The sequence below is a fragment of the Dromiciops gliroides genome, chromosome 4, assembly GCF_019393635.1.
Source record: "Dromiciops gliroides isolate mDroGli1 chromosome 4, mDroGli1.pri, whole genome shotgun sequence".
In the NCBI taxonomy this organism is placed as follows: domain Eukaryota; kingdom Metazoa; phylum Chordata; class Mammalia; order Microbiotheria; family Microbiotheriidae; genus Dromiciops; species Dromiciops gliroides.
In genome coordinates this window covers 307,424,082-307,440,732 of record NC_057864.1, presented here as the reverse complement: position 1 = coordinate 307,440,732, position 16,651 = coordinate 307,424,082, and the positions used below count along the sequence as shown (strand labels likewise).

Genomic DNA, 16,651 nt, shown 5'->3' with positions numbered 1-16,651 from the left:
AAGTTCAAGACAGCCTGAACTGTTCCTTTTAACCCTATGGGTATGAAAAAAAAAAAAAAAAAGATTAACTCAGACCAAGTGCCAGGCTGAAGACACTTCTTTAACAGAGTAAGGTGTAGTCAGCATGATGCTAAGTCAGCAGAGACATCTTAGAGCTTCGGCCATGTTCTGCAAAAGTAAAATGCAATATTCTGTAACTAAAAGTAGATGCTAAATGTACCATTACTAAAACTTCTCTAAGAAACTGAAGTAATAAGGGCATTTTTCTATAAGCATTTTGTGTGTGCATGTGCATGCAAGTGTATGTGTGTATGTATTTTACTGCTAGCTTCTAATTAAGTGTATGTTACTTGTCTGCTCTCACAAATTACTATACTTTCATGTTCACATGAAAAAATAGTGAGAAATTAAAGCCAGAAGCACTAGAAACAGTTTTCAAAGAAGAAATCTGTGGGAAGAAGGAAAAAACTCATCTTGTATACTAGCTGGTTTCTGTCTCCCTCATATCTGGTAAGGGAGCAGAAGAGACAGAACAATGAAATATCAGGATCTGGAGGAAGTAAGTTCAGTTGGAACATATGACAGACAATATTTTTCTGAGGACTGTAAAATTTTTTTAAAAACTGATTTCATTAATGCTGAACAAGTAAATATTACTGATCTGGATTCTACTTAATTTCTTCAATATGGAAAGCTACAATGCTAACTTTATTGACCCTAAAGGGTACGTGGGGAGAATGAAAAAGAGAAAAAATTAAGATATTGAAATTACAGAAAAGTCCAGAATGATGAATAACCAAAGGCCATAATTAGCTTTTACTATAGATACTTAATTTAATTTTATAGACCTTAATTTTAATCAAGTTCCATTTTATTTCTGCATAACTATAAGAATTCTTTTAATGAAAAGTCCTGCTGTGTCAGGTTTCTATTCAGAAATTTAATTTAAAACCAAATTAATTATCATATTTAAAACAAACTTCAAGAGTCAGTTTGTTGTGGTAAGAAGAAAAAAAAAAGCCTTAAGAATCTGAGATGGGCCCGAGCTCTGATATGTGCTATCGGTGGAACCATGAGCTCATTCGACTGAACTGTTCCCATTCATAAAATGGAGCCACAATACTTGCGCTGTGTATTTTACAGAGCTGTTGTGCAAAGACTGAGCTAACAATATTGTTTCATCCATAAGAATGTACTTACCAGTATGTAGAAGATATGAATGATCCTTTATAACAACTTCTGCTCTAAAGGAACCATCTTGATAGTCAACTATTACAGACTCTGAATCCACATCCTTAGACAGAAAACAAAAATTTTAAAAGGGGATATGATTTGAACTTTTAAAAAATCCTCTTTTCCACTAAGGGTAGGACTGCAAAAAACTGCACTGAAAGGCAAGAGACCTGCATTCTGGTCCTGGCTCTGCCAAACCAGATTAGATACTTGGTCCCTCTAGGTCTTAGTTCCTCAAATTAAGGAGAGTTCCAACCAGATCACCTTTAAAGTCCTTTCAATTCAATTCTTTTTTTTGGTTTGTTTTTGTTTTTTTGGGTTTTTTTTTGCTTTTGGTTTTTTTTTTTTTTGCGGGGCAATGGGGGTTAAGTGACTTGCCCAGGGTCACACAGCTAGTAAGTGTCAAGTGTCTGAGGCTGGATTTGAACTCAGGTACTCCTGAATCCAAGGCCGATGCTTTATCCACTGCGCCACCTAGCTGCCCCGTCAATTCAATTCTAATTCTAGTCATTTTTTTTTTCTCAAATAAGGTTCATTAGAGAGAACACTCTTCCATTAAAGTCCCTCTGAGATACTCCCATGTCCACATGATCTGAAGGCAGCTTTAGGTGCTCAGTAAAGCTGGAAAGGTTTCAAGCGGAGGACTAGGACTAGTCTTGCCAATTTCAAAGAGGTTCGCCACCAGAAGATGGTGGGGAAGGGGCTGAAGTTGGCATGAAAGGGCAGTACCTTGTGGAACCATCTGTCAAGGCATAATTTGTGATCTGAGTTAGTGGAAGGAGTACCCATAACTAATGAAATTCAACATCTTTGGAAGAACTGAAGAATATAAGATTACTGACCCAATATAAATAAATCATTCAAACTATTTAGAGCACATGCTAAGTAAAAGTGACAGCATACTAATTTCTAAAGACTCAAAAATAAAGCATAAAGGAAAATCTACTTTAGGACTTTTAATCTCTTCTAGTTCACCAGGATGCCATCCAATCTATCACAAATATTGTTTGCAAGACCAGTTTCCAAAATTGCATTTTGTTCTACTAAATCCTGAACTTTTTGCCTTCTTCTTTATGAGTTAATGAAACTTTTCTTTCACTGGTACTTCTAGTACCATCAACTACAAAAAACAAGTAGGAAAAATAAGAGACAATTTAATTAAAATCTCCAAAGGGTTTTGCTTAGTTCAAAGGAATATAAACCATTTTAAAAGGACCATTAGGAAATACTTTGACCTGTACTGTTATCTTGTCACTAAACTGATGACCACTGATTTATTAAGCTAGCAAAAGTACACAGACATTTAATTTTCCATAAACTTAAGCCAGTCATATATCATTTAACCTAGGCTTATAAAGTTTTCAAAATATCTCATCCACAAAATGTTTTTAGAAGTTCCTAGTTTTTATACATTGTATACAAGACAATTTGATTATATATCATCTGAACCATACGATCCATCTAAGAATTTTTCCCTTCCCATTCTACCCCACAACATATATATTGCAACTAATATCCCATTAACCTAGAATGGAAACATGGCATAGTGGATGATGTTGGATATGGGAGTCAGAAAAATATATATTCAAGATTCAACCCTGACTGTGTCTTTAGGCAAATCACTTAAATTTTCAGAGCCTTAGGCAAACAAGAATTATCTACTATGTAAAAATGAGCTATGTCTCCATCAGTGAATTAAATTCCCACATCAATAAAATAAGAGACATATACTTTTTTTTTTTGGTAAGGCAATTGGGGTTAAGTGACCTGCCCAGGGTCACATAGCTAGTAAGTGTCAAGTGTCTGAGGCCGGATTTGAACTCAGGTCCTTCTGAATCCAGGGCCAGTGCTCTATCCACTGCACCACATATACTTTCAATTAATACACCTAAAGCTATCAAGAGCAAGAGGTGACAGCAGCAGCAAATCTGCAGGTCCCTTCCATCCATGCTTCAGCTAGCATTAAGAGGCAGAGTTGCAGTAGGCCATGTCTCCTCGACTCTGCCAGATGACAGCAGGCAAGTCTTGTACAGGACAAGACAAAATTATTTTTGTAAAAGATCAATCTTCTATAAAATGGAAAAAGAACTAAGTCTCCAGCATAAGCTAGCACATGGTCGTAACATGAAGTTATGAATGGCTAGGATGGCTGACTCCTCTGTGATTATAGCAGGAGCACCAGATCTTTATTACTTCAGCTATCTGTACTTATATTTTAAGATGCATAACTCCCCAGAAGGTTGCTGGCTAGAGAATGGAGGACATAGAAATGTACTGATACTCAATTTGTAGTTTAAGAGATTATATGAGCCTCCAATGGCAAAAGAATTGTTGAGAATCAAGGAAATAGCATTCCTCTGAGGCCCTGGTTTCCCCTTCTCACAAGCCCAATTTGTGATCGGGACGTCTACTTTAAAGACAGCTTTAACTAACAGATATTCTCATTTGTTCTGCACACTATGGTAATAGGGTTTTGTTTTGTTGTAAAAATGAAATCTAAAAGGGGAAAAATACAAAATACCTTTTAGTCTAGTTTTTAGATTTTTCTTTGATTTCAAAGAAACATTTACCTTCTGTTTGGTATATATGACAACGGTGACTAAGGATTCTGTTTGGAACCAATCATAGCTGCAAAAAATTGTGAAGAAAAAAATGTTTAGATCTCTTGATTCAAACAATCCTGCCCACAAGGACAAACTAGAATCATTAAATGTCATCATATTTTCAGTTTTCAGGGAAATATATATCTTTTAAAAATTATACTCTACACAAAAAACTGCCTCTTCGCTTTATTACACTTTAAATTATACTTTTTAAATAAGGTCTTAGGCCAAGGTTGCTAACTAGATAAGCACTTATCTATTTTCACTGAACAAATTTGCAAAATCTGAATGGTCTACTTCTGTGTGGGGGCTCTATTAGAAATTTTTGATACTTTCATAGAAAGTGGAACCTACTAACATCTCAATAATGATAATTAACAAATGCTCATGAACAAAAAATTTGGTAAGGGATAATTTGAACTCATAATCATCCCATGATAAGTAAAATACTAAGTGCCAGAGAAAATGACTGACTAAACATCAAGTTAATGCTAAAGTTGTGAAATTTTTTTTTCTGATCCTAAGAAATGCTTACTTTAAAAAAAAAAAAACACTTAACTGTTTGAAATGGGCAGCTACTCTACTTAACACCCGTATATTTATGGTACTCTAAGTAGTACAGACAAAAAACAAACAAAAAAAAGAATGGGGATTACTATAAAATGGAACATATGGAGCAGGAATGTGTGTGTGTGTGTGTGTGTGTGTGTGTGTGTGTGTACATATATATTGAGAGAGTATATACAGAATGTATATGTATAGTGAGAGAGAAAGGAAGAAGAAAGGAGAGAGGGATCAGAATAGAAGCTGAATGCTATTCACTCGTAGTCAAGCGAAGAAACAGCTACCTTAAATCTTAAAATTTCTGGCAGTATTTTTATGTATGAATTATGGTTTTTCTTAAATGTTTAAATGATTTGTTGCCATCTCCTATGAAAGAAGTAAACACACAAAAAAAGTACTACTAAAAAAGAGAAACTACTTATCTGGTAGCCCAGTTTTCCATCATTTTCAACTATCCAAAATACAGCCACATGGCTATAAATAAGTGAAAAGACATTTTTGTGTTAAGAAAATCTTTCCACAAAGCAAATGCTCTTTGTGCTACAATGAAGGTATAGAGTCCTTATAGTCCGTCACTAGAGCTGCATATAAATTAAGGGTACTACATTAAGGGACTTGTGAGATTTAAAATTGGATATTAGATCATAAATCTCCCCTACTTAACCCTTCCCTTAATTCATCTCCCAGACTAGTAAATGGAAGAAGCTTCTGGTTTTCTAGATAGAGCCTTTATTGTATATAAGGTGTTGTTGATTAGAAGGATAGGAAAACAGAAATACAGTACAAATCGTCTTAAATCTAGGCTGTCTATATTCCTTATAAAAACTCACCAAACCGATTTAGGCCACCTTTGGAGTGAGTCAGACCGTCTGTGCCGCGCCGCCCGGAGTCCCGCCAAGCCGGCAAAAAAAAAAAAGGCTACTCCCGTTCTCTCCACCCCGGAAGTCAAAAAAACCCGGCAGGCAGTCTGACATGCGCAGCAGGCGCACTGTACCTGGCAGGCAGTCTGACATGCGCAGCAGGCGGACTGTACCCGGCAGGCAGTCTGACATGCGCAGCAGGCAGACTGTTCATCTCCTCCCCAAAAGGGTGGTCCTTGAAAAACTGGCGTCTTTCACTTATCCTAACCGACTGTTAAAAACTTTCATATTTTACCACATTTCCCCCCTTTGCTTCCTCAAGAAACGGAATGTTTCCTTGATGGAACAGTAAAAAGAATATAATAACTTTTGCTGACTAATAATATGCGAACAACAATACAGAAAAGGAAGAGAGGAAAGTTTTGTCCAGAGGGGCGATTTTTTTTTTTTCCTCATGAACCGACGCTTTGACATTAGTCTTGCAAAGGGAGAGCCTCTGCAGAGAGTACATGTTACAGATAGTATATAACAGAAAGGAGATAGTAAAAGCTAATAAAGCAAAACAGTTCATATAAAGTCTCTGAGTTCTCTTGTCTTCTTGAAGTGGTAAGATGTCATCAGGAGGAAACTGGATTCTGGTCTGGAAAACTGGATTCTGGACTCTGGTCTGGAAAGCTGGATTATCTTCTTTAACTGTTTGAATTGCTGTATTTTTAAAACCTTAGCATAGCATTGTCAATGATCAAATTAATAAATTCCATTACATTCCCTCCTTTATATGGTTAGACTTGTAATAGAGGGTTGAGGTAGTTATGCAATGTGTAACACTTTTTACCACCATGTGTCTGGATCAAAGCCAAATTTAGTATGTGTTCATGACACCTGAAAATGTTATGGAAAGGTTATCATACCATATCTCATGGTTCTGAGACAGCCAGTGATTGTGCTAGGCCACAGGTGAATTCAACTGAGTGAGATAAAAAGATAAATAAGTTCAGTTAAATTAGGTTAAATTAGGAGGGAGAGAGGATGAATACTGGACTGTGCCTAGTAATTGTGCTCTACATAGTCACCATCATAAGCAAACCATGGACTTACGTATACCTGTCTCTCCTTTTGTTGCACATATATTCTCTCCAGGGCCTGCGTCAGAGTTCACAGCAAGTTAGTCTCTGAAATGATAAGTTTCCATATTTCTGAAATCTCATTAATTTCACCAAAGACAATATGATGGTAAAAATGTGTGCTATGCTGCATAACTGAGAATATATTAGTGATATATACAATAATTCCAAACCATACCCAGAGTATAATGACATATAAATAATAAACGAATGTAAATAGCTGATTATATTAGACATTGTTACATAATCTTCTTTTAGACATTATTACATAATCTTCTTTTAGCAAGTAGACCACATCATCTTATACATGAATTCTCTGGTATAACAGTAGCAGATACTTAAAGTGGTGATTAATTCATCAAAAAGAAATAAGACTTCAATTAGCAAGATTCAATATTCAATGTTTTCAGTGAGGTATCAAGCAATTTCTGGTACTTTTTAGTTAAACAGAACAACATACAAGAGAAAGGAGAAAAATAAATAAACAAAACAAAACTCATTAGAACTCATGGTTCTCTCAAAAAGAAAGAGTAAATAAAAAAAAAGAAGAATTCTGGTAGCTTCTGAGGCCCGATAGCCTCACCCACAGCATATACTTAAAATGTCTTTGAATAATCACTTAGTTTACAAAATTTAGTTTTAAAGAAAAGCAAAAGAAACAAAAGTAAAAAAAAAAAAACCAAAGCAAAACCAAAAATAAAAAATAAAAAGCAAAAGATTCGCTAAGCACCCTTTTGTGCTCTTAAAGAACTTAAAGGTGCAGTCAATTCCAGGTCTTTTCAGTGCCTTTCAAAAGTCAAAACAAAAACAAAAAAACCCAAAAATTAATAAAATAAAAAAAAAAAAAAATAGTTGAGGTAGGCCAGAAAACTAGGCCATGTACTTCAGTGCTTTTGCCTGTAGAAGGAAATGCTTGTTAAATTATAAGGTATTTAAGCTGCTAGAGTTTGGGGTATGCCACATTGTTTTAACTGGTTCCCCAATTCTCTGCATGCCAAAGTGGCAGGGGTTTCTGAATTGTCATTGATCTTTCTAATGCTGTCATAATGTTCTTTATGGTAGAAAATGTGGAGTTCTGTAGCATCAGTTTTGTCTGTGCCACTGATTTTCAATAAAGGCTGATTTAATTGATGAACCACAACATTCAGCTGATGCTGCTTAGCAAATGCTACAATTGTATCATTTCCTCCCCACTTTCCAAATTTCTTTAATTCATCAACATATTCTTCAAAAGGGGAGTCATTTACTATAAAAGACTCAAACTCTTGTCTATGATTAATCATATAAGAAGCAGCTTCTTGTCTGTGTCTGAGATGATTTCTACAGTGACCTTCTAGCTGGTCTGCTAAAGCCCTAAAAAGGCAATTTCCGTCTCCTGATACTTTACGAAGACTGAGTCCCAAAGCATTTAACTGATCAGTGGGATTCTTAAATGGGAACTTCCTGTTTCCTCTGAACTTTCTTTGCTCTTTAACAGTTGCTATCGTTAGGGTTTTTACCTCTTTAGCGTCTACCTCAGGTCTATCTGAAATCTCTTCACCTATGAATGGTGCAGGCTTTATATGAGAGCAATGAATCCATGAGTCTTTTTCACCAATTTTAATGGCGGTAGGAGTTGTCAATAATACCTGAAAAGGTCCTTCCCAGGCAGGTTGAGTTCCACTGGTTCTCTGAAAATTCTTTACATATATTTTATCTCCTGGGTTGAAGTTATGCAATGAAAAGTCTAATGGTCCTGCCTGGACCACAGCTCCTGCCTCATGGAGTTCACGTAGCCTGGTCTGTAATTCCTGTATATAGGAAGCAACAGAAGTATCACCTCCCACCAGTGATGTATAAACTGGGGAAAAAGTTTTAGCTTGGATAGGAGGGTGACCAAAAAGCATTTCATAAGGAGATATATGAAGTTCTCCTCTTGGTCTACTTCGTAGATAGAATAATGCCAATGGTAGAACATCAGGCCATTTCAAATGGGTTTCAGTACATAATTTGCCAATCATACTCTTAAGCTCTTTATTCATACGTTCGACTTGGCCTGAACTTTGTGGATGGTAGGGCGTGTGGAATTTTGGAGTCACTCCCAAGAAAGAGTAGATTTGGGATAAAATCGAATCAGTGAAATGTGTGCCTTTGTCAGAATCGATGCGGGCTGGTGGGCCAAAACGAGGTACTATCTCTTTAAGAAGAATTTTGGCAACAAAGGCAGCTGTGGCTCGGGGGCTGGGAAAGGCCTCCACCCACCGAGTGAGCTGATCAACTATAACAAGGCAAAATTTATAATGTCCTGCTTTTGGCATAGTAATATAATCAATTTGTAAGTGCTCAAAAGGTGTATATGCTAGAGGACGCCCTCCATAAGCTTTGACCTTAAAAGCATACTGATTATAAGACTGACATGTGGAGCAGCCCGAGCAGATTCGAGATGCTGTATTAGTCACACCTGGTGCTATCCAGGTTCTCTTAATAGAGTCTACAATGCCTTGTGTACCAAAATGGCCTTTTCTGTGAACAGAGAGGCATACCTGGTGGTAGAATTTCCGGGGAAGAAATGGCTTACCTTCCGGAGACACCCAGATGCCATTGATCTGTTTCGCCTTAAATTTCTTTTTCCACTTTTCTACTTCAGAATCGTCATAGGTTAGGTTGGAAGGAATATCCTCAGAAGGTGAAAGGTTAAATACATGTTCAGGAGCTTCTAATGCAGCAAGCTTGGCTGCAGAATCGGCTCGTGCATTTCCCTTTGAAACAGGATCACTATTCCCTGTGTGGGCAGGGCAATGTACAACGGCTAGGGAAGAAGGCAGTTTTAGGGCATCTAAGAGGTCCTTGATAAGGTCCCCATTGGCAATAGCCTTGCCCGAGGATGTTAGAAAGCCTCGTTGACGCCAAATCATACCAATAAAGTGGCATATGCCAAAGCCATATTTCGAGTCAGTAAAAATGGTGGCACTCTTATCTTTAGCTATATTACAGGCCTGTGTAAGAGCCACAAGTTCAGCAGCCTGTGCACTAAAATGGGAAGGCAGAGAAGCTGCCCAGAGGGTGTCATAATCAGAAACTACAGCAGCTCCAGTAAAACGGGTTCCCTCTCTCATAAATGAGGAACCATCTGTATAGAGGACAAGATCAGGATTTTCTAAAGGTGTATCAAAAAGATCATCACGGGGTTTTTCAGCCATATCAACTAAAGAAGCACAGTCATGCAACGGTTCCCCCGAGAATGGTAAGTTAGGGAGTAGTGTTGCTGGATTAAGAACTGTGCAGCGTTTTAAAGTGATATTCTCATTACCTAACAGGGTTATTTCATACTTAGCCAGCCTTTGATCTGAAAAGGCTTGTGTCCTGTGACGTAGTAAGAGAGCCTCCACTTCGTGAGGGCATTGCACAGTTAGAGGGTTACCTAGGACCAAATCAGAGGCTTTTTCTACCAAAAGCGCTGTGGCCGCCACTGCTCTAAGGCAAGGTGGCGCTCCAGCCGCTACAGGGTCCAGCTGAATTGAATAGTAGGCTATAGGGCGTTGGTTAGGCCCCAGTGACTGAGTCAGGACTCCAGAAGCCACCCCCCTTTGTTCATGCACAAAGAGAGTGAAAGGCTTACTATAATCTGGCAGTCCTAGGGCAGGTGCTGATAACAAGGCCCGTTTTAATTCTTTTATGGCTGAGAGATGCTGGGGATCCAACTGTAAACTGTCTGGAACAGAACTTTTTGTAAGAGCTATGAGGGGTTTAGTAATTTCACCAAAAGAGGGTATCCATTGTCTACAGTACCCAGCTGCTCCCAGAATGGCTCTCAACTGCCTCTTAGTAGTGGGGGCAGAGAGTTGTTGAATGGCCTGGACTCTCTTAGAAGAGACAGAGCGAGTTCCAGCAGCCAAAATAAATCCTAAATATTCTACCTGGGGCAAACACCATTGTACCTTTGTCTTGGAAACCTTGTGTCCTCTCTTGTGCAGCTCCAGCAGTAAGTGACGGCTATCTTCCTGACAAATTTCAGCATTAGGAGAGGCCAAAAGTAAGTCATCTACATATTGTACTAGTGTGGAGCCCTTAAAGGTAATAGAGGCCAGATCCTGCTGTAAAATTTGGGAAAATAATGTGGGACTGTCTACAAATCCCTGTGGGAGTCTAGTCCAGGTCCACTGTCTATTTTTCCAGGTAAAAGCAAATAAATATTGGAAGTCCTCATGTACTGGTATGGAGAAAAAGGCAGAGCAAAGGTCTACCACTGTGAAACATGTAGATTCATAGGGAATTGAGGAAATTATCATAGCCGGATTTGCGACTATAGAATGTCTAGGAATAACATAATTATTAATCGCTCTAAGATCTTGCACAAAGCGATAAACAGGTTTACCATCTGGCCCAGGCTTGGGTTTTTTAACTGGCAAAATGGGAGTATTGCATGGAGAGTGATGACATGGAATAATAATACCCTGGCTTTTCAAAGCCTCAATTATAGGGGTGATCCCTTCTATTGCTTCCCTAGACAATGGATACTGTGGAATGGAGGGGGGTGGTCCCCCCTTAACTTTAAAGGTAACAGGCATGGCAGACTTAAGGAGCCCCACCTCATTAGGGGATGAGGCCCATAAAGACTCAGGAATGTCAGAGGGGATTTTGGATACCTCCCCTGCCGTTCCTTGAGCTTCTGTAAGTAAAATTGGTAATAAATGAACAGTATCCTCTGGCAATTGTAAGGAGACAGCCCCATCTGGAGCACAAGATATGGTTGCTCTAAGCTTGCAAAGGAGATCACGACCTAATAAATTTACAGGGGCATCAGGCATGAGTAAAAATGAATGTTCCACTGTTAAGGGCCCCATAGATACCATGCGAGGATTCAATTTTGCCACTCTCTGGCTCTTTCCTGAGACTCCCACTACATTCAAAAATCCTACAGGTCTACACCCAGCATCTGGTTTGCTTACTAATACTGATTTAGAGGCTCCTGTGTCTAGCAGACAATCATAATAAGTCTCCCCCACTTTTAAGGTGACATGTGGTTCATTACTCTGGGGAGGTGAATGGACTGGCACAAGTGCATTCAAAAAATCTGGATCTGGGAATATATGGCTTTCATTATCTATGTTCCATTCCTCCCCAAGACACCATCATTCCTGTGTCCTCTTCTGAGGGGGGTCTTGGTTACCATTATTCTGGTACTGCCTTTCTGTATTCCTCCAAAAAGATCTATTTCTATTTTGATTTCGCCTGTAATTAGAATTAGAATTTCTTCTCCAAGTCCTACATTCTCTCAATTCATGCCCCTCCTTACGACAGTAACAACACACCTTAGTGTCCTTGTTCCGGTGTCCACATGGCTGACTAGGAATCGCTGGTGCCAGAATGCTCTGTTTAGGGTGATCTGGATCTTCCTCACGTGAGTCAAAGACATAATTTGCAAGTTCCTTAATTCTATCTACTGAGAGATTTCTCCAGTCTGGACATTGTTTCAGAAAGTATCTGCGTATTTCTGGCAGTGAATTATAAACAAATGTGTTGAGAATGATACAGGAATCTCTTAAATCTACTGGATCCAATCTGGTGTACTGTCTAGCGGCCTCACAAAGTCTATCATAAAATCTGTTTGGTCTTTCATTAGCCTCCTGAGGTAGGCTTAAAAATTTCTGCCAGTTTTCCGGTTTTCTAGAGCAAGATTCCATTCCCTTCAGAAGTGTTTCTCTAGCATCTTTTAATCTTTGGAAATCCCTATCATCATTATAATTCCACTCTGGATCCTTTAGAGGCCATTCCACATCGGCCTTACCTTTCGCAACAAGGGCATTTCCTGCTGAGATAATATCTGTAATCTCAGTTGGGGACAGTAAAGTTTCCAAAAGGCAAGTAACATCAGCCCAACTGGGTTGATATGCATTAAATATAGTCCTTAACTGTGAAATTACAGTGTTTGGATTTTTCTCAAAACTAGGGATGATTGATTTCCATGCGCTCAAGTCACTTGGTCTAAAGGGGCTATATTTTCTGACTTGAATTGGCACTCCCTTCTTACTATGTTCTATAGCTTCCTGCAGAGGGAGTAGTTTCTGCTGATCTGATTCTGAACTTGGATCATCTCTAGTAGAAACAGCCATTTTGAGGTCTCTCTCCATATGTGAGAGTTTCCCCCACATCATAACAATGATAATAACAAAAACAATGATAATAACAAAAACAAAAAAAAAACAACAAAAAAAAATAAAATCCTTAGTCGTATGAACTATGGATGTGGTATTAAAAGGTATTTCAATTGCAGGCATAAAATTTCTACTTATATTAAACGTATTTTCCCAAAGATTCTCACGTATACTATTATACAAAAAACTTTTTGCTGCCTGAATGAGGAAAAAACCAATAATGTTATGAAGGACCATTGAATAAACTATTCCTCTAAGTCGGGATGTTATGCTGTCCCAATACATTCCGATGAGAAAAATCAAAGGGATGGTAGAATATTCGAGCATCTTGCCCTTTAAACTGGGCTGGCTTTTCTGTTTAAAGCAAGACTTTTAGAGGCTTAAAGTCTTTAAGGGAGATTAGACAAAGGGAAAGTCCGCGGGGGGGGGGGGGGGGGGGGGGGGGGGGGTATTTGGAAAATCCACCGAATTAGCCGGCTTATGGCCAAACTAGGGAGGGTGGGAGGGTCCTTAAGGTCCCTTCGGGGTCGCCAAACTGTGAGATTTAAAATTGGATATTAGATCATAAATCTCCCCTACTTAACCCTTCCCTTAATTCATCTCCCAGACTAGTAAATGGAAGAAGCTTCTGGTTTTCTAGATAGAGCCTTTATTGTATATAAGGTGTTGTTGATTAGAAGGATAGGAAAACAGAAATACAGTACAAATCGTCTTAAATCTAGGCTGTCTATATTCCTTATAAAAACTCACCAAACCGATTTAGGCCACCTTTGGAGTGAGTCAGACCGTCTGTGCCGCGCCGCCCGGAGTCCCGCCAAGCCGGCAAAAAAAAAAAAGGCTACTCCCGTTCTCTCCACCCCGGAAGTCAAAAAAACCCGGCAGGCAGTCTGACATGCGCAGCAGGCGCACTGTACCTGGCAGGCAGTCTGACATGCGCAGCAGGCGGACTGTACCCGGCAGGCAGTCTGACATGCGCAGCAGGCAGACTGTTCATCTCCTCCCCAAAAGGGTGGTCCTTGAAAAACTGGCGTCTTTCACTTATCCTAACCGACTGTTAAAAACTTTCATATTTTACCACAGACTTTGATTCTCTAGCCTTCGTATAGTAAACAATGGCTTTGAAGCAGAATAGAAACAGAAATGTTGGGACCTTGGAAGGAAATGATTACACCACCTTCAACAATTTAACATGCATTCAAGAAAAATGTGTTAATTATGTACTATGTGAAGACCTTGTACAAGACATCTCAGAGTTCATAACAAGTTAAGAGGGGAACATGACGCATATTCTGGCATGTGTCCTAGACTTTGGCAAAGCTGAATTCAAAGAGCTGTAAAGCAAGGATGATAGGCTTTAATGGCCTATCTCTTTTTAGAAGGGAAGTCAGCTCTGAAAACTAAAAAAAAAAAATTAATATAAGGAAGAAAATAAATCACTAGCTACAAAGTGGTTGAATAAAAAACTCACTGAATGACCATACAAGAAGCTGAACTAGAGACAACAAAACAGAATAAATGCATAAGAGTAATATAGATCTGTAAAATAATCAAGGCTGTTAAAATCTAAAACGACCTTAGACTTGTGCTAAATGTTAAGGGCAACAAAAAGAGTGTTTTATAGCTAGCCTAGAACAAGACAAAGATCAAAAAAGCAGACCACCTAGAATGAATGAAATGAAACATGATTAAGGAGACAAGACAGACCTTTCTCTAGGCTTCCCCAGACTGCCCAGCCCACAAAAAAGTCAGGAACCTTTGTCTATTTGTTTGTTTGGTTTTTGTGGGGCAATGAGGGTTAAGTGACTTGCCCAGGATCACCCAGTTAGTGTGTCAAGTGCCTGAGGCCAGATTTGAACTTAGGTCCTCCTGAATCCAGGGCCAGTGCTTTATCCACTGAAGCCATGCAAGACTAATCTCATCTCTCTCTCTCTCTCTCTCTCTCTCTCTCTCTCTCTCTCTCTCTCTCTCTCTCTCTCTCTCTTTCTTTTTTTTTTTGACAAAGTAACTGCATTAGTGAGAGGAAAGGTGGCATAATAGACAGAGCTATCCTTCAAATTAAGAAGACTTGGGTTCAAGTCCTTCCTCCAATATATACCTATATACTTTTGAGTATGTCACTTAAGCTCTCAGTATCCAAAGTAACTCTCCAAGATCATAAGAGGCATAATAGTTGTTATCTGCATAGGTAGAAGAAACTTCCTACTACAAACTCCCTACATCAGAGAAACCACAGAGATCTTGAGAACAAAATAGACTTTCATTCAGCCCTACCCTTACCCCACCCCAAAAGACAAACTTATCTGGAGAATCTTATTGTCAAAACAACCACCACCACCACTGGCTCACATTTACCTTTTTTAACATTAGGGGCCACATGCTAACACCTTTCATTTTCTTTTTCTTTTTTTTCCTTTTTGGTGAGGCAATTGGGGTTAAGCGACTTGCCCAGGGTCACACAGCTACTAAGTGCTAAGTGTCTGAGGCTGGATTTGAACTCAGGTCCTCCTAACTCCAGGGCCAGCGTTCTATCCACTGCACCACCTAGCTGCCCCCTCACATTTACTTTTATGTTTTAAAAGGTGCTTTCCTCACAACAACTCTGTGAGGTAGGTAGTACAAGTTTTATATTATTATTTTAGTGATATAGGAACTCAAGCTGAAGAGAAATAAAATTGCGTGCCCATATGGCAAACACATAACATACAGATTTTTTGCAAAGCATTTGACAAAAGTTTCTCATGATATTCTTGTGGACAAAATAAAAAAAATAACTAAATAATAAAATGATTTAGGTGGATCTGTAATTGGCCAAATGACTGACTAGACCAAAAAGTGGTGATTAATAGTGATGTGACCTGATGTGGGGGTTGGGACTATTAAGGTTTAAACTGGCCAAGTAGCTATCAAGATGGACACACCTAAGAAGTAAGGGAGATAAACCCATTAGGCCAGGCTGCTGCCAGATATGCGCCAAGGGACAGAGAGAGATCCAGAAGTCAGGGCCACCACCCTTCACTCAAGCTTTCCCCACCCCTAAAGGAAACTTTCCATAGTCAGGTGATCACCCCAACCATCCCCCGACTATCCATCCTCTATAAAGGTTTTGGCCTCCCTTCTGGTCTAGATGGAAGGTGACTCAGAGAATCATGTAGTCTCTAAGTCACTTCCTCTCCTCTAGAGGCGAGGTCTTTGACTTTCCTTTTGGTTACTTTCTCTAAGCACCCAATAAAAGACTATTTTATTCTAATTGGTTTATGTGTGAGAGGGTGTACTGTATTTTAAAAAGGAATACCTAAGGAGCCCTACCACCTATTTCCCCTGTGACATATGACCCTAGAATAAAATCTCAAGTACAGTGACACAGGGCATAGTCCTTGGCCCTATTCAGAAGATTTATCAAATTGGTAGGTGACATGAAACAGAAAAGGATGAGCTAATATACCAAATAACAGAACCATTATGTTAAAAGTTTTTTTAACAGACTAGGCTCAGCCAACTCTAAGATGCAATTTAACAGGAATAATATTTAGTCCTGTACTTGCATTAAAAAAATAATACAAATACAGCATGAGATAAAAATGAGTTACCAGTGTGACATGCTACATGACAATAACACCTCCCTACCCAAATAAAGGGCCCTTGAGCTATATTAGCAGAAGGAGGGAGATAATTATTTCACAGTATTGTGCCCTGATGAAGGCAAATTTGTAGCATTATTTCCAGTTCTAGGCATTTTGGGGGATAGGGGTACAGCAGCAATGGCCTAAGAGAAGACTAAGATGGCAAGAAAACTCTTAAACCATGTCATGTCCAGAGTCAGCTGGAAGAAATGGGGAGTTCAGCCTAAAAAACAAAAGGTCTAAGAAGACTAAATAAAATAGTAATTTTCAACTAAACAAAGGATGGACTACCACACAGAAAGGGAATTAAACACAACTTCCCCAGCCCCAGGATCAAAAAGGAAACTTCGGCTCAATTTAAGGGAAGAATCCCTAACAATTAGATCTGACTTAAGTAGTAAATTTCCATTCGCCAAGTGTTGAAATAGAGGCTGGATGACCATGACGAAATGTCATCAAGAGGACAGCTATGCTTCAGATCAATATGAATTAAGTAGCTTCTCAGGTTCTTTT

The 16,651-nt window shown here is 38.9% G+C and overlaps 1 protein-coding gene across 4 annotated transcripts in view; it reads right to left on the bottom strand.

Moving 5' to 3' along the window:
• The window catches only part of LOC122752998 (cytochrome b5 reductase 4), a 102,108-nt gene that overhangs the window by 50,979 nt on the left and 34,478 nt on the right, over window positions 1-16,651 (bottom strand). For all 4 annotated transcript variants that reach the window (XR_006356235.1, XM_044000062.1, XM_044000061.1 and 1 more), the window contains 2 exons: window positions 3,804-3,861; window positions 1,201-1,294 (listed from right to left, as the gene is read on the bottom strand). Coding sequence is in view for 3 of the 4 variants with exons in the window: in XM_044000062.1 (XP_043855997.1) it covers window positions 1,201-1,294; window positions 3,804-3,861 (152 nt within the window). In the remaining variant the exon portion in view is untranslated. The remainder of the gene's footprint in view (window positions 1-1,200; window positions 1,295-3,803; window positions 3,862-16,651) is intronic.